The 18,493-nt window shown below is 48.5% G+C and overlaps 2 protein-coding genes across 2 annotated transcripts in view; one reads left to right on the top strand and one right to left on the bottom strand.

Moving 5' to 3' along the window:
- Positions 1–18,493, top strand: part of LOC149360797 (uncharacterized) — a 71,886-nt gene that overhangs the window by 15,968 nt on the left and 37,425 nt on the right. Inside the window, exons 4-9 of the mRNA XM_089567931.1 lie at positions 3,190–3,321; positions 5,277–5,429; positions 7,385–7,626; positions 9,835–9,950; positions 13,211–13,340; positions 17,248–17,421. Of these exons, the coding sequence (XP_089424057.1) occupies positions 3,190–3,321; positions 5,277–5,429; positions 7,385–7,626; positions 9,835–9,950; positions 13,211–13,340; positions 17,248–17,421 (947 nt within the window). The remainder of the gene's footprint in view (positions 1–3,189; positions 3,322–5,276; positions 5,430–7,384; positions 7,627–9,834; positions 9,951–13,210; positions 13,341–17,247; positions 17,422–18,493) is intronic.
- Positions 15,611–18,493, bottom strand: part of LOC149360794 (uncharacterized) — a 95,458-nt gene continuing 92,575 nt past the window's right edge. The window contains exon 3 of the transcript XR_016288350.1: positions 15,611–15,677. The gene's annotated coding sequence lies outside the window, so the exon portion shown is untranslated. The remainder of the gene's footprint in view (positions 15,678–18,493) is intronic.

The following is an 18,493-nucleotide window of genomic DNA, read 5'->3' as shown; positions in this document are numbered from 1 at the left end:
CTTCGGAAGAAGAGAGGGAAGGAGAGAGAGGGGGTCAACTCATGGCTGCCTTCCCTTCACCGAAATGACGAAGTAGTCAACAGGTAGATCACTCATGCGCGCAAAAACAACCCAGCAAATCTCACGAGGCATTCGGGTAGGCAGCTATGACACACCTGCGATGTGAATATCACTGCCGCCTTCATCAGAACTTCGAGACAGCTCCTAGCCAGCGTGACCCTAACCACTGCGTCCCGTGGGACTTGAATGGGAAAAGCAGCATTTCTGCCATTGCTAACTGCACAGAAAACAGACTGGACTGTTCCACTGAATTTCGGTTACTGGCGATATCTCACAGATATCAAAGGCAGCGGCCTCCCGATGCCTCGTTGTGCATATGTTCTAAACGCATTTAAAGCGCAAACAATGCCAATATACGGAAGCGATGAAAGTTAGGAACCATTTTTACTAATAAAATCTTGATTCGTGAAGAATTTATCGCTCTTCAAACAGTTACTTTTTCCAGCGGCTACAAATAGTACAGGGACTGAGCTTTCCATTGGTCAAGAGTGTGTTTTCCGAACTAAAGAATAAAACCGGCCAGAACTTACATTCTCAGAATATGTTCTCCAGACGTCGCGTTGGAGGGTTATACGCCAACTCATCCACGCGTTCCGCATTGGTCGCTGCGTAGCCCAGCGGTCTAAAGCTGCACCCGTGGTATACCACCGCTGTAGCTATTTTTTTGTTGCTTACGTCATGCAGGAGCTGGTAGCAGTATAAGTGAATTAAGCCGCTGTCCCCAATTCTTCTTAACGTGCGATATTAACTTGCTTTCGTGGCACCACCAGGGGTAGGAAACTCCAGGTAGTTTCGGTTTCAACTACTTCAGTGCTCCTGGCGACTGAAGGTGAGATGATGCTTAAAACTTAATGATGCCCGCCTTCGCACGTAGCGCGATAAGACTTCGGCTGTGGCCGTTTTTCCTACTAACCAGGATACGACGGTGCTCAGTTTTGAAGGGCGGTAGTTCGGATCCCGCTTGGAGATAGTTTTTTTATGCTGGATGTCGTTTTCATACGATGATACGAAGCTCTAGTTGGCTGCCCTCCGGCCGCTATGGAAGGAATTGGCGCTGACGGCTGTATTAGCCAGACAATGGTGCACATGGAAGTTTCTTACTTTTTGGGTAGCTCATCTTACGGAAAGTAATATGCAGCGCAAAAACCAGGGACAGCAGAGAAGACACAAACACCAGGACTGGCGCTGGACTAGCCACTGAAATGTTTATTGAAAACGGCCTGTCTGTATTTAAAGCTGTGCCGATTTCAGTAAAATGTCAGTCGTTAGTTCAGCGCCAGTCTTGTTTGTGTCTTCTCTGCTGTCCCTGTTTTTTGCACTGTATATTACTTTCCTTAAGTTTCTTACCTCTGGCACTACTTCGAGAACCTCGGCTTCTTGTGCTTAGTAGGACGAACAAGTGCAGTCCAGATAGCCACAAGTTCTAGCACAAACACCACAGAATTTGATTTGGTAGTTTCAAGAAGCGTGCATTACAAAGCACGAGGCAGCGAGCCATGCGTCACAACGTCGCGCAGGTCAAACGTCAAGCACTACGCATTTTGCGCGGTCTTCCTGCTGGCGGTGCTGACCTGCGTGATCCTCTTCCTGGCCGTTGGCTCCAACAAAGGTGAGAGGACAGGTGAGCCGCGTGCCAGAGTGTTAGCCCGTCCTGCAACCTATGGTGGTATATACGCACTGCGTGCGATCCTCGCATTGCAGCTTACTGGGTCCCTAGACGACCTGCATGCGATATACGCACTGCATGCGATCCGGGCATTGCATTTTATTGGGTCCCTGGACAACCTGCATGCGATATACGCACTGCATGTGACCCTGGCATTGCATTTTATTGGGTCCCTAGACGACCTGCATGCGATATACGCACTGCATGCGATCCTGGCATTGCATTTTATTGGGTCCCAAGACGACCTGTGGTTACACTTTCTGTTTTAGCTTTAATTATTCAAAAATTTCTGAAATTTCTATAGTTTCCATGACTACGCATTTGGAGTGATAGCGTTCAGTGATGACGTCTTGATTCATGCAGTTTATTTTTTTTGTATATTTCAGTGCTGCATTTTAAAAGTACTTTGTGTTGCATGTCTGTTCTTAGTTTTTTTTCTATTTTTCGTTATTTTATTTTAATTTTGTTATTTTTGATATACATAAAGATGTCATCTTGCAGTGTTTCTTTTTTTTGTTGCTGTAGTTTTCTTGTTGTTGGCAAATTTCTTAACGCCACCAGCACAATGCTCCTTGCAGCGGCCTGCAACATACCAAGAATAAATAAACGAAGTAGTAGTAGTAAGGGCTTTTATAAAGCATTGAATATGGAAGGAAAAAGAATTTTTTGCTAGTCCCGGCATCTGTCATCGCTGCTGGACGCACCTGAGCTGGGGCAGCGGAAATAAAGGATAGCAGGCAGCGTGTAGAAGTGAAAAGAAAGAGGTGAGGAGATAGTAGAAAGGATAGGGGGAGAGGTACACTGGCAATACATTTATTTACATATAAACATGGTAAATATAAATATATACAGGTCGCACGCGCGTGAAGGTCTGGTAGAACACAGTGCAAACACACGCGCACGACACAAAGCACTATACAGCTGGGGGGGGGGGGGGGGGGGGCGTCCAGCTCTGTTTTAGTTTTCTGGGTACCAATGAAACTAAAACGCTCCCAGTGGCCGAGAGGCTCTTAGTAACTAAGGGCTGAAGAACGCGCTTATGAGGGCTTCACCGAAAAAGAAAAGGTGGCGAAAAGAGGCTACGATTCTACAGTTATATCCTACGGGGGCGTCTGTCCGTTTTTAAGCGAGAATGAAAGCAATCCACTGCCTAAGAAGGCCTGACTATGAGTAACCACGAAATATGTGCAGTAGATTTTTCAAATTAAACTAATTTTCTGAGGAAATGTGGCACCCACAGTCCGAAGCCTCCTGTACATAGTTAATCGATATGTTGGAAACAGCACGGCTGTTTTGACTCTTACAGAGGTCAGCCTCAGCTACATTTTCCTGGACGTGAAGAGAAACTTATTGTGAGCAGGTGCAATACGAAGTCGGTCGATGAAAGCACTGCATGGACGGCGCACTGTTGCTGATGCCAGAGCGCTTTTGAAAGTGCACTCATTCCATTGCCTCGAACGCAGCATGGCTGAACAACGTGATGTTCGACGAAAAGCGCGAGGGGCCCAAACCGCAGGCCGGGGTGGCGCAGGAGCCCGAGCCGAAGCCGGCACCTTCCGCTGCGACCACCCCTGCGAAGGTGAATCGCAAGCAAGGTAAGCGTTGCCCTTTGTTAGAGCGCAACAGGAGTCGTGATTTAGGTAGCAACAGCAGCAGCAGCAGTAGTAGGGCTAAGGCACATTTGAAATCTTGTGAACTGCTATGCAGCATTTTGGTTTCTCGTGGCTAATTAGGACCGTTTGTTTTTTTTTGCGCGAAATAAGTAACATGAAAGGTGGAACGGAAATTTGCAATTGGCCTACAGTAAGAACAGTGCCACAGGGTAGATCCGTGTCACGTGAGCACAGGTGTAATTCTACTACGGTTAGATTTGGCGAAAGAAAAAGAAGGACACTTCTATATCGATGGCGCTTTAAGCCCCTAGTCATGAGTTGATAGAGGAACGGTCTTTGGGCCTTTTCACAGGGCCACTTGACGCGTTATGCCTTAAACTAGCCCAGAGACCTCACTCACACCTCACGCAAGGCGCGCGCTAGAAAAAACTTGCTCAGGTAGTTTTTCCCAGAAAAAAATCGACAGAAACTTGTTGCTTTGTCAATTTTTTCATTCGGAGGACGCAATCTGACTCCGGTTTTTTCCAGAGTCGTTTCGGAGGTTTGAAATGGTGCTGACTCTTAGCGTAGAGCTGCCATATACCGCTATTACCGCAGTCAGGTGTACAGTGGTTTTGTGTACGACACCAGGAGTGCTAAAACGCTCTGATTTTGTCCGCAATCAGAGCGCACCTTTTGTGGACTACTTAAGTTCGGCCCCAGTCCCGCAAGTGCTTTTTATTCCGCTAATTGAAGCGGTGTCTATCGTGCCGCTAGGCTCTGACAGGAAGCACTACTCTTTCGAAGTCCTTTTTAAAGCTCATATCACTGTTAACGAGCTCACGCACATAGAGACGCACGCACGCACGCGCACACACACAAACGCACAACCACGCACGCACACAAACACACGCACACAGACACACGCACACAGACGCACACACGCACAGAGACACACAGACACACACACAAGCACTCAAACACACACGCACACACGCACGCGCGCACACACAAACGCACACCCACGCACACACACAAGCACGCACGTACGCACGCTCGCGCGCGCACGCACACACACACACACACACACACACACACACACACACACACACGCACACGCACACGCACGTACGCGCACACGCACGCAGACACAGACACACAAACGCAACACACACACACGCACACGCACACACTTGTTACAAGGAACTTGAGTGCACTGTGACCAGGGCAACAGCCCGTTCTTGCTTCTTTACTTGTACATGTCACGCTTATAAGAACGCCGGCTATAATCTGAAAAAAAAAATGGCTTGCTGAGGTAATTATTCGATATTTGAGGGCCTCGTCGCATTCCGGAAATGAATTCGTCTCTAAGTTTTGCTTGCTTGTTCTCTCTTTTTAATGGAGGGCAAGTCAATGGCAGACAAATAGTTTAATACGCCAATGCCGAGTAAATAATTTGCAGTATAATTACTTGTGTCGTGTTCTGACGGTATTGATTTGCAGCGAAAAACAGTGGCTTTCAGGTCAAAGTTCTGTCAGCTGACGCGAAGCACACAAAAAGCCCTTTTATACCTGCTTCCCCCCTCCTTGTGACATTGGTTTGCTTGAGGCAGGTTGGCGTAGGAGTCGTAGTGATTTAAAAAGACGAAGGAGCGATTATATCCTAGAGATTTGTTTCCTCTGCATGACCTCAACTCAACCTTAACGTCATAGTCACCGTTCGGCCGTTGAAACCGAAACCAATGCATGAGAGGAGAAATTCGATCCCGCGTGGAGGCCAGTGTATGACAATGTGTTACGGACCATTTCAAAATAAAAGCGTGCCGTACTAAAAAATGCTGTCCGCACTACTGAACAGACTTCAGGTCATAGAAGCAGTTGCCTCAATGTGACATTATCATTTGGTGGCAGATGAAAGCTACGGCATGCCAGACATATGTGAATTGAATTCCTCGCAGCCGGCAGCAGCGACTTGATGCCTGTGGTGTGCGTGACTGGCGAGAACACCCAGGAGGACGCGGTACCTCCGGATGGCGTGTGCGATTTCCTGATCTTCGCACACGTGACTTTGGACGAGTCCAACAACCACTTCGTGTCCGCAGGCTCCAATGGTACGTGTGGCGCTCATCAGAAGAAAACTTTTGTTTGCCGTGATTGGACGGGTACTTGCAGAAACCATTTGCTGATAATTCGCGTCATCAGATTGAAACTAGCCTTCACAGATTTTTTTAGACAGTCTATAGATTGTCCATTGACTTGTCTATAAAGTCCATGGACTCTCATAGACAAATCCTAGAGAACCATCTATAGGCACCACAAATGCTATAGACAGTCTACGTACAATCTATAGATTTATGGCTATACACTTTTAGTAGACTTTTGTCTACAGATAGTCAATAGACTATGAATAGACAAAAATGAATATCTATAGGAAAGAAATAATCTATAAGAAGTCTGTAGACCATTTTTACAAGGGAGAACAGTGTTGAGTACGTTTGTATCTGTTCTTAAAAAAAGAATATAAGAATATATTAGTGAACGGAAAATAAATGCAGTTCATTTTGTCTTCGCTTGCTATCGTATAGGCTAGATATAGCATCGTTGTTCATGGCTGCTAGCAACATTTTGAGGTTAAGAAGGAAGAACAGCTGCCTGACTGTGGCTAAGCTTCTTGTTTCGAGGCCCGCTTGTACTACTTCAGTTATGCGGCGAGCGGCAGGTTTTTACACCGGCTTCGGCTGAAACCCAGGTTTTCCGGGCGGTCAGCCCAGGATCCAAATTTGCAGCTTTTGAACTGCAGGAAACAGCATTTTGACGTCACGTTCCGTCCTATGTGAACGTGGCAGCCAGCATGACAATCGGGTTGCCCCAGCTCCTCTTGGCACAATATCAAAGTTTTAAGCGGGGTGTTACAAAACACAGCTCGATCAGACCACGCTGAGTGTCGCGTAAACATTCCTCGTGAATTGCACCATATCTCGGTTGCGAAGCGGAGGCAGGAGTTTGTGATCAAGGTATGACCGGCACAGCAAAGGATCGTTCAGATAACTGTGCTGTAGTCTGGATTGTTGGGTACAGTATTGCCTTACAAGCTCTGATGTACGCACAACAGGAGGCGTGATGATTGGCAAGTCCCTCCGTCGAAAAACACGTCGCATAGTTTCGCTTTCTATTCCCTGAGCTTCGCGCCAGCCCGTGGCGATGGTGGCTACCGGCCGCGCATCGGCCATTGAGATGAACTGCGAGCCATAGAGTTTACTAGGGCCGGAAACCATGCTAGGTGCCATCATAGAGCTGACAGGGGTGTTTGGGCGTTTTTTAAGATTTATGTCTCGTGCGGTACCGGCGCGCTTCTGTTCGCCTGGATATTCCCTTCTTTCAATGCGTTTGAGCCGCGGGCTCGCCCTGAGCTGCTCGCACTTTTTTTTTGAAGAAAGTTAGGCTTTATTGGTCCCCAAAAATTATACAAAACATCATAAATGTACAGACGAGGGTCCCAAAGTTAACTTTGCTTGGTGAAGCCTCATGCATGCGACGACACCAGCTCTGGGGAGGCTGCACTGCTATCGCGTCGCACCTCGGAGGAGGCCGCGAAGGTTTTTAGCATCTTGGAACAATTCTGATTTGACAGTTCCTGCAATGTGCGAGCATTAAATAATTTAACGGAACTGGGAAGAATCGTCCTTGGCGCGCTGTTTTAATCTCAAAATCAGACGACCATCGCCCAATTTTTACTTAATAGATTTATCATGATGCGAATGGTTTTTGTCAGTGAAGAGGCCATTCGATAATTTGAACTTAGGATAAACTGGATGTTCTCCATAGCCCCTTGAAGTCCGAGTTAGCGAGGGTTTACTGTAATAAAAATTTGGGGGGAGAAGCAGGACTTGTTTCTGAGTGCAAATCATCTGGTGGTGCGCAGCCCTTTCCAACTACAACTTTCTACACAGACCCACTTATATCTTTAACACTTCACAGGGGGTAGTGAGCACAGCTTGATAGCTCGGCCGTCACTTGTACTACTTTCTTGTGGGTTACCTGAGCGCTCTGTTCGTTCGTGGCGCAGAAGGTGCGTTCCAGCGCTTCCTGAGGGCCGCCTCGAAGAGCTCGGCCACCCACTTCCTGCTGTCGGTGCTCCAGCGGGACAGCGAGTACTTCGCCGACCAGATGGAGAACGAGGCCCACGCCGCCAGGCTGCTGGGACGCTACCGCTCGGGGCGCATCCGAGGCTACGGCTTCGCGCGCCTCGTCGTCCGGGACGCGGACGCCGACCGGAATCAGCTGAAGAAGCTACACGCGCTGCTCGTGGTGCGTTTTTGAGAAGTCGTTCGATGAATGGTTTTCACAAGCGCGACAACTCCGCGGAGGGGAGAATATAATTATGATGTCCCTATTACGTATATTACGTTTGTTTTTTCTTCCCTTTCTTGATTGTCTGAATCAGCTCCACGTCTTGCATTAGCTGTTCCTCATTGGATAAAGCACAGGGCTGGCGGGAACGTGGTTTCGGTTCAGACAATGAAAAAGACCGAGAATAAAAATGATCTGGAACGGAAGTGGAATTCCTTTAACGAGCGAGGTACTAACGAGCATGACATATGAAACAACACACATATAAGATCATATCAGCGGTGAAGCTTGGGCCGTGAAAAAATTAAAAATCCCTTTTTTCGGTTTTATTCCTCTATGCCCCCCGTGAATAGCTGAGGCACCGTCAAGTATCCGTTATCGAGATCAGCTATCTGTGGCCTTCATCCTCATCATATTCAGCATGACTACGCCCAGTGCAGGGCAAAGGCCTCTCCCATGTCTCTCCAATTAATCACCCCTTTTGCCAGCTGCGGCCACCATCTCCTTGCAAATTTCTTAATCTCATCCACCCGTCTAACTTTCTGCCACCCCCTGCCATGCGTGCCTTCTCTTGGAATCCATTCCGTTACCCTTTAAGGACCAGCGGTTATCTTGCCTTCGCATTACATGCCCTGCCCAAGCCCATTGCTTCCTCTTGATTTCGACAAGGATATCATAAATTCCCGATTGTTCGCTCAACCACTCTGCCCGCTTCCGGTCTGTTAACGTTACACCCATCTTCAGTTTGGCGCACTATATTTATTTATTTGTTTATTTGAATACCCTCAGGGCCCGAAGGCATTAAGAGGGAAGGCACAAGGACTAGTTAGAAAAACTAGGGCAAGACCGGTCCGTACGTGAACTTTCAGCTGTTTATTAAATGTAGTGCTCTCCTTATATACTCACATACAAAGAACAAATGTGCAAACACGTATGAAAAACAAGATAGTGCTGACGCACAGCGAGATTCAATTGTTAACAAGGAGCGCGATGGAAAGTGGTGACACACGGGTTCATGAATAGCGCCTTCCATCTTGTTTTTCGTACGTGTTTGTGCATTTGTTCTTGTATGCCAGTATATAAGGAGAGCAGTACATTCAATAGCAACGTACCGAAACTTGGTGCAAGGAACGCAGAGTCGTTTGCTGCCAAAATACTACCGGGAGACATTTTATCACGTTTCCCATTTCGGTGAAGCAGTCCCTAATTTTATCATTGATCACTGATTGATTGACCGCGGTGGCTCAGTGTTTATGGCGCTCGGCTGCTGACCTAAAAGACGCGGGTTCGATCCCGGCCACGATGGTTCAATTTCTTTGTTGCAGAAATTCTAGGGGCCCGTGTACCGTGCGATGTAAGTGCACATTAAAGAACCCCAGGTGGTCGAAATTTCTGGAGCCCTTCACTACGGCGTCCCTCACAGCCTGAGTCGCTTTTGGACGTTAAACCCCATAAAGCAACTAACCAGTTTTCACCAGGCTTTACTCAGAGACGTCCAGGTGCGGACAAAAATATAACAGAGCTTGTTGTTGCCTTCGAAGATTTTTCACACTTTGCCTCATTCATATTGTCAGCTGTAGTTTGTGCATGCTGGTAGTGGACGCTGCTGCGCTTTCTTATGGACGAACAATGTTTCTTCATTTCAATTGGGGAAGGCGTGATTACACATTGAAAGAAATAGCGTGCTCCGATAGCTTATATCCGCGCCTGTGCGAGAGAGACTCCAGCGGTGGTGCTCATTCAGGACAAATGAATAGAAAAGGTAGACAGGAAAGTAATGATAAGAGAATGTCTCCTTGGGCCGCCCCATTTCAATTCCATAAGTTATTGTTTTTTTGCTTTGAGAGGAACAATTCCAGCGAAATTGAACAGTGCTGCTGCCAAATGGCCGACGCTGTTCTCGCGTTTTGACGCGTTTACTTTAGGTCTGCGGTTGAATGGCCGAGCGCCTAACTTTACGTCTTGAAGGCTCTCTGGTGCGTCAAGCCCTCGTCACAGCCGACCTTATCTTACATGCATGAAAACATGAGAATGCTGGGTGAACATTGCATAGGGCTTTAAAATCGCTGAGAAATGCAGGTCTTAAATCATTACCTAAACGAATCTGTGACACACGTACGCAATATAACAACTCTGTGCGCGAATATTTGTGGCTCTGGTTTGCAGAAGCTGCGGCACATTCAGGAAAATGAGGAGCTGGTCGCCTTCATGGGCATCCGTTTCGTCATCGACCCGGAGAAGCGTCAGGCCCGCCTCAACGAGCTGGTCCAGGCTGTTTCCAGGTAAGCGCCCCATTTATTTCTGCTTGTTTGTGGACGCCGGGCAGCCTGTTGTCACCCTTTGTGGACGGATGACCTCTTGTCGCAGCGCTTGCTGGCACACGTCATCGCAGATTGAATGGAGCACAGTCAGGTGCCCCGCTTGCATCGGCTGCGGAAGCACCCAGTCTAAATACGCATTAGCCCAAATAGCAGTAAAAAGGGGTCGAGTTGCCCTCTAGCACATTCCCTGTTCCCTGAAAGGGAATGCGCTAGAGCACGGATTCCCTTTCTGGGAATACGCTGGTGCAGATTTCCATCACTTTAAATGCTGAAAACTTCGGCAGGTAACGGAAACACATTCCCTCATCAAGATATGAGTAGTTCTGGCAGTTACAGTGATTTCCAGCAACGTTTTATTCCCATCTATTTGCTTACCTCAAGACCTCCGATGCCGCGTGTCAAAGCCTACTTCCATTGTTAACACAACTATTTACTACGATTTGCGAAGAGTAATCATTCTGTAAATATAGTGATCGAAATCTAATCCGGGACTTGGGCAGCAGACCCTGTGCCTAGAAGGGAGGGCTCTAGATGACAGCTTACTCTCTTTTGACTTTTATATAGGCCCACTCGTGTGTAGAGTGTAGACTAGCTAGACTAGATTAGACTAGACTAGACTTGAGTAGACTTGACCAGACCACACCAGAACAGATTTGACCACTCCACACCAGATCAGACCAGAACAGACCAGACCGTACAAGATCAGACGACCAGGACTGACCAGGCCAGGCCAGTGCAGGCGGGCGGGCAGGGCGGGAGGGCAGGCAGGGCAGGTAGGGCAGGAAAGGCAAGGCAAGGCAAGGTAGGCAGGCAGGCAGGCAGGAAAGGCAAGGCAGACAAGGCAAGGCAAGGCAAGGCAGGGCAGGGCAGGGCAGGGCAGGGCAGGGCAGGGCAAGGCAAGGCAAGGCAAGGGAGGGCAGGGCAAGGCAAGACAGGGCAGGGCAGAGCAGGGCAGGGCAGGCAGGGCAGGCAGGGCAGGCAGGGCAGGCAGGGCAGGAAAGGCAAGGCAAGGCAAGGCAGGCAGGCAGGAAAGGCAGACAAGGCAAGGCAAGGCAGGGCAGGGCAGGCAGGGCAGGCAGGGCAGGCAGGGCAGGCAGGGCAGGCAGGGAAGGAAAGGCAGGGCAGGGCAGGGCAAGGCAGGGCAGGGCAGGGCAGGCAGGGCAGGCAGGGCAGGCAGGGCAGGCAAGGCAGGCAAGGCAGGCAAGGCAGGCAAGGCAAGGCAGGGCAGGGCAGGGCAGGGCAGGGCAGGGCAGGCAGGGCAGGCAGGGAAGGCAAGGCAGGGCAGGGCAGGGCAAGCAAGGCAGACAAGGCAAGGCAGGGCAGGGCAGGGCAGGGCAGGGCAGGGCAGGGCAGGCAGGCAGGCAGGGCAGGCAAGGCAGACAAGGCAAGACAAGGCAAGGCAGGGCAGGGCAGGGCAGGGCAGGGCAGGCAGGGCAGGCAGGGCTGCAGGCAAGGCAGACAAGGCAAGGCAAGGCAGGGCAAGGCAAGACAGGGCAGAGCAGGGCAGGGCAGGGCAGGGCAGGCAGGGCAGGAAAGGCAAGGCAGGCAGGCAGGCAGGCAGGAAAGGCAAGGCAGACAAGGCAAGGCAAGGCAAGGCAAGGCAGGGCAGGGCAGGGCAGGGCAGGGCAGGGCAAGGCAAGGCAAGGCAAGGGAGGGCAAAGCAGGGCAAGGCAAGACAGGGCAGGGCAGAGCAGGGCAGGGCAGGGCAGGGCAGGGCAGTTACTATTACGCTTGCCTAGATTTACGGCCCCCTTAGCGCCTTAAAAAGTAAGGAAGTTAAATCTCGATAAGAGGCGCAAAAATCGTAGTGGAACTGGGATAGTGGTCTTGTTTCTGAAAATCGACATGAATTGCGGAGGAACGGCCCACCCAACTCAACTGGGCAAGAAAATGTGCTTTCATTGATTTGATATCCGCGCGTAATAAATGAATACGTTGCCATCTGCGCAGCCGATTCTAGCCATGCGTAGGTACATGAAGTAGTACTACCGGCGAGGGAAATGAGCTTGACCCATAACGCGCAAATAATTAAAAGTGTGGAACGGCTGCTGCCTGTTCCTATGCGATAAAAGTAAAGCAGGTATCTCAAGGGGAAAAAATTGTATGAAGGTAATTTAGAAATCTGAAGCCGGGAATATTTTGTTGCGATATACTGATCATGTCCGACATTGTGTCAGAAAAATTTTGAATATTAGTGTATGATAAGGTATTACGATGGAAATTTTCAAGGTAATGATCCATACTTCCGATGTGTACCAAAATCTTTTTTATAGTGTTTCCATCACTCGTAACAAGCAGTTAAGATTGCTATAGAAAACCAATGGAGAACACTTTTGACGATGGCAAAAACATCAATAGCAAAAAAAATGCAAGGCAGCCGACGGGAGTTCTGCGGATATAACGATTGTCATAGTGAAATCTTACAATACATGACAAAATTTCGTTTATAAACTGGTTCCTGTCCAAAAACGCTTTTGTTCAGAACTGTTGGGTATGTTTTCTTTTGATGCATTGGACATGAGTGAAAGCGTCGGGTTGGTGCGGCATTGAAGGAAACTAGAAATGGTGCACTTTTAGAAACCTAAGCGCTTTCCGTTTTGGCAGCGGAATGCGTAGAAACGGCCGAAAGAGAGCGTTTTCTATTAAGATATCATTCATGATAACGCGCATGCAAGCTGGAGCTACGAGAGCAACTACCACTTTGGGCTGCTAGCCGCGATTTAAGCGATCCTTCTTTTGATACTGTTCAGCAAACTGCTTCATAAGATTTTGTTTCTTTTAGGGGCAGAGTTAGTTCGTTTTTCTTACCAACCGTTGATGCATATGATATTTATCAAAACTTAAAACATGATTTGAACGTGACTAAATCGTCGTCCGAGGCCAGACAGTTGTCGCCTCCAGTTACTCGAGACTACACCACAGAACTTTGTAGGATATGGAGCGACTTCTTTCATTGAGTCAGATTGTTATTCTCTTTGAGAATGGAGCAATCACCCGTGTATATTTGCTTTTACGACTATGTTCCTTTGAAGTTAACTCTTTCGGTCGTGCGTCCTTGTTTCGAATGAATGCGGCTGGCATGTGAAGTGCGTGCAAGTTGGCGCCAGCGTTTCTAATAAATAATCGCGGGTGGTAATTTTATAGAGGGCAGCAATTGATACTCGTAGAACACTCTCCTACTCCTCACTTTGTCTCCTTCTCGCCCCTCCTTCCACGTGCAGCTCGCTCACATTCCTGGTGCTCATCACCCACGTGACACCAGGACACGCGGAATCTACGGAGGCATGTGTGGTGGACCCCATAGACAGCTGGACCAATTCGTCGTTCAACAACAAGAGCCACCTGTCCATGGTGAGTGCGGTCGATCTTCTGCGTGACAGAATCACGATATGGGCTGTGAGCTAGTGGAGCCAAAGATAACGAAGTTGTTGTGACGTCCGGTTTTGAGCTCTCAGTGAACAAGTGCTCTTCGGATCAGTGTTTAGCCCCTTAAGAGAATTTAATTGGGAGGCTTATTTACGTGTTCTGACATACGGCGTTACTCGAACGTTTCCGCTGAAGACCTGTTTCGCATATGTAATAGGAGTAACAAGGAATTTTCACGCAGCGCATTCTGGTGGCACGTACCCTACACTGTAAACAAAAATATACCCAAAAGGGAGTAAAAAGGGTGGCGGCCACCCTATTTACTCCATTTGTGAAAACATTTACTCCATGACTGGGGAGTAAAAAGGTGGACTGTCCTCCATTTTACTCCCGTGAGGGAATAATGGAGTAAAAATGAGGATTTACCAGCATTTACTCCAGTCTGAAAAGGGAGTTAATTGTTCCAAATACTCCACCAGTGCCGAAATGGAGTAAAAAACACCATTTTGCGCAATCCGCCCCGCCACCTAGCGTTTCGTCTGCTTCTGGTCAGTCGTCTGATAACGACGGTGAGTGAAGACCGCTTGGTTACCATCGTCGCCGGATCTCTGCTGACTTCTGCTCCTTCACGGGCGCCTGCCGCGGTACAAGATATCGGCTTGTCGCCGTTTTCCGCTACATTACGGTACATAATTGAATTGCTCCAGTGAAGCCTCCAGTGCTCTAACCATACCTAACTTTTCTTGGTTTGTGTCGCCACCCCGTTACAGCCCCCGCTTAGGCCTAATTCTCAGTCTTTTTTTCAGTGTGGTCCTCGCAATGTGTTGCATGAACATGGAACTGTGATAGAACATAGTGTCAACGCTGAGCTCTTGATTGAGCTCATGAGGCCACATTTTTCCTCAGCCATGTTTAAAATCCAAGCCTTAATGACGTGAATATGAAAGCAAGCACTGCCATTCCAAACTACCATCAGGTGTATTTTTATCTTTTCTGCTCTGGTTTTGGGTCAAATATAGCTTGGTGCATGACAGTGAAAACTCTTTCGCCGTGTACTTTCGCCGTGAAAACTACCCAGCGTCTCCTTTTCAGTTTTGAACTACTGATTATAAGGTTACATCCCTTTATCTACGAACATGGCCAACGAAACTAGCTCGTACAGCAAAAGGAGACGACAAGCAGATGACTCCCGCCGCGTACGCCGCCGCTGGGCTAGCAGACGGCGGAAAGAATGCGTGACGCGGGGTCACATTAGGGCAGCGCAGTTTCCCAAGTTGGGTTGCCGGCGGCCCGCAGAGCTACTGCCCGTTTCCGCCGCTGTCACTGCTGTAAGAGTGAGCCTGAATGAGGATAAATAAACATGACGCCATTTTTTGGGCTTCATTTCTGTGGGTAGTAAAAAATTTACTCTCTTCTCACTCCAAAATAACTTCCTTTATACTCCAAAATAACTCCCTTATATAAGGGAGTAAATAAAAAACACCATACGTATGGAGCAAAAAAAACCTCATATTGGGTGTGCGTTAGAGGACAAGCCATTTACTCCCTTTTTGTGTTTTTTGCTAACAGTGTAGGCATGCGGACGGTCCCGCTACGCTAGTCCCTGAATTTAACACTAACGCTCGCGGTAACGGCGTTAAGAAGTTATGACTAAACCGATTGCGGAATAAAAACCACGGATAAGGGGCAGCATATCTAAGAAACCTTCGGGTGCTGAGGCAGAACTGTTTCTTTTATTGGATGGAAGCAGTGCAGTAAGATTTACCTTGAACGTCATAGCCAGCCGCGATGAACTGCCTAATTAAGGGGGTACGGCGTTCCAAGCTTTTTTCTCCATTATCTGGATGGCGAGGACTGCCACTGACTACTTAATTGTTTAGGGGAGTCCCTCAAGGTGGAGTAGATTTGTAATAAGTGAGCAGTTACTTACTAGCACCCATCCAAGTGCAGCCATAAGACATGCGGGGTTTTAATAGGGGGAGATAAATACGTTCTCCCCATTTAAGCGCGGCTTGTACATTTCGAAACCGCCGGACCCCACCCCGTGATAGCGTACGCTACCGAGCGCACGCCGACCACGGCAGGCCTTGCTCTGAAGGAACTAAAGAACGACACACTGGCTGACACAAACAAGGCATTTATTTGTACAGCAACAATAACGCCAGCTAGCAATAAAATATGCTAAGGAATCGAGAGCGTCCAACTCACCAGCAAGGTTATGAACGAATGTTCGCCCACGCCGGGGCAAGGGATACGTCGCGGCCGGATGGGACGAGATGAGAGAGGATGTTCCGCCCCGCGAGGCTTCGCCATTCGCCCTGCCTGAGTTGAGCGGAGCCTCGTGCCGAACTTCAGCGCGCGCTGAAATCCCAAGCCAATAAGGGACGTCTCCTTCCCGCACGCGGGCAGCAATCACGCCATCCGTAGCGTTTGTGTCGCTTCGAAGCCGGCGCCCTCCCTTGTTAGTTAAGGTAACTAATCAAACTAAGGAGGATGCATCGCGGGGAAGCCAACCAAAGGAGATGACGCGGAGAAAAGTCCCCACATGCTATGAAGGAAATTTGTTTCACAGGAACTTTGTAGTTGAAAACTTGAAAACAATCGAGGCCTAGTTCGGGACATACCCAGGACACTCGAGACATACCCAGGGATATACCCAAGCACATTTTTAAATTGGAACTTGTTTATGAACGCAAGTTTACGTATATCGTAAGACTGCACTATGACAATCAGTATATGTGCAGAACTGATTGGTTTTCCATGTCGGCCTTAACTACTGGGTGCGAGCGCAGGATGAACTTTAACAGCAAGATTTTGCTACGCTTTGGAAGAATAGACCATTCCACTGAATATGCTCATAATAACAATACCTTAAAATATTCTGCAGTTTTCTCAAAGTTAAAAGTGATGTACAAGGAAGCTGGACTTGATCGAAGCCGGGACCATGGTCTATCAGGCACTAACACTGTTCCCACTTCGAGCTTTTCATCAATTCGGCATTTGAAAGACCTGCTGCTTGTTTCCGCGTGCTGGGCTCGGAGCAATAATGCGATGAGTGTCATGCCTGAGCTGTATGTTTAAATATGCCACCTTTCCATGCAATAAACAGTTGGTAGTGTGCGCATGTGGTGTCCCCTCTCTTGTTAGTGTCCTTGTTGCGCCGCCGTTCATTTCATCATGCACCAACTCGCCCCTCAGGCCATTCTTCTGAATTCGGCATTTCTCTACCATCTCCTAGCCCTCCTGGTTGGCTTGATTGGTCGAGCGACTGCCGCGGTGGTCCTGGGTTTGATCCCCGGACCATGAAGAATTTTTCTTGATCTATTGAGTTTCTGTGAAAGCGCTTTCATCTGCACCCTTATGGCTGCGCTTGAGTGGATGATACTTAATGATTACAGCCTGAGTGCAGATCAATGCTAACTTAGTGCAGTCACTTAAACATTTGACTTAAGTCATTCGAGTTGATCAACTGAGTCTCACCTACCATCTGTCCTCCGTCCTGATAGCTTAGTTAGTTGAGCGACTGTTTCAAAAAGGCGATGGTCCAGAGTTTGTTCCACGGACCAGGACGAATTCATCTTCAACTAAAAAGTTTTTGTGAAACAGCTTTAAATTGTAGATGTATGGCTGAGCTTGGGAAGACGTTAATGTGTAATTACTTGCTTATTATAAACCTAAGCCTACATGGGACAGTTATCTGAACGTTAGACTTGCACTGTTCCCACTTCTAGTTGATCAATTCAGACTCGCCAAAGATCTCTCCGCCGACCTGGTTAGCTAATTAGGAGAGCGACTACCTCAGGAAGGCGAAGGTCCCGGGTTTGGTTCCCGGGCCAGGACGAATTTTTTTTCAACTCGCCAATGCGTGGTTATTTCTGTCTCCGGTGCGTAGCGCGAGGCAGCCGAGCTGGTGCGCCGGCAGACGGGCGACGCGCAGCGCCAGCAGTCCTTCCTGCTGTCGTCGTCCATGGCGGTCGTCTACTACGACGTCGACGAGGACGCCGACAGGAACGCCGAGCTGAGGGACGTGCCTTGCACGGGTGCCTCGGTCTCCTCCTACGCCACGGTAAGGGGAGGCGGACACTGGGTGCGCCACCCGTCTTGAGAGGACCGTTTGCTTTGACTTGTTTAAAGGGAAATATCACGCCTTGGGTCAAGTCTACAAAGGCTGGCCGTGCCCGAATTAATTCGGAGATTAGTTGCTGTCTCAGCTATCGTCGCGTTTGGCTGCCGGTTACTGTCTTTCTTAGCCACATGTTTCTTCTTGTCCTGGTTTACGAGTGCCTATTGCAACCGCGCAAAACGACGAGGGACGAAAAGAGGAAAGCACAGGGCATCCGCATCTTGTCCTATGCTTTCCTCTCTTCGTCCCTCGTCGTTTTGCGCGGTTGCAATATGCACTCCACTGTTAACCACCAACTAGCCCGCCTTCACTTGTTACATCTGGTTTACGAGTACACGGGCGCAAAGCAGTCATGACTCAATGTTGCTTAGGAAGATGGTGAAGTGGCTTCGCAAATACGGGCCTTAGGGTAATGTAAACTAAGATTGTCCTTTGTAAGATAATCTAGTTAACTTTCGTTAACAAACATTCTAGTTAACTTCTAGTTAACAAACGTTTCGGCTAATCATGATAGAAAGCTGCGATGGAGAATCTCCTAGCAAGGCACGAAAATCGCGTCAAATCATTTCTCCGACCCTCATGAATTGAGTACAGTGCTTTAAAAGGCTTGCTCTCTTCTGCGAAGGGTGAGGTTGACACATCATCTCCCTATTGGCTGCAGTAGTGAACCGCGCCATATACGTTAGTTAACTGATGGCAACCATCTTGTGTGTGAAAACTCAAACCGTCTTTTGTTCCTTCCGTTAGTAGCCGCGACCTGTACGGCCTGAGCCGGTGCTACCCCGCAGCATAGAAAGCCTTAGAGCGGCAAGCTGTCTTCCTGATTTTATGTCATTACCTTAGTGTTTTAGCAGCGATCAGCGAGCAGCTTGGGGGTGCCTCAGAGTTAACAAGGCTTACGACTAGGTGAGGGGGTGCCTTGGAGTGCTTCGTGTTGGGAATGTTGCGATTAGGCAGCGCGGTGTTATGAAGAAATAGCTTATTTTAAATACATCTCGAACTTATTAGCCAGAAG

This window comes from Amblyomma mixtum, chromosome 2 (assembly GCF_055824585.1).
Source record: "Amblyomma mixtum isolate Tamu chromosome 2, ASM5582458v1, whole genome shotgun sequence".
Classification (NCBI taxonomy): domain Eukaryota; kingdom Metazoa; phylum Arthropoda; class Arachnida; order Ixodida; family Ixodidae; genus Amblyomma; species Amblyomma mixtum.
Note: the sequence above shows the minus strand (reverse complement) of the source record. Positions and strands in the feature narration are given on the sequence as shown.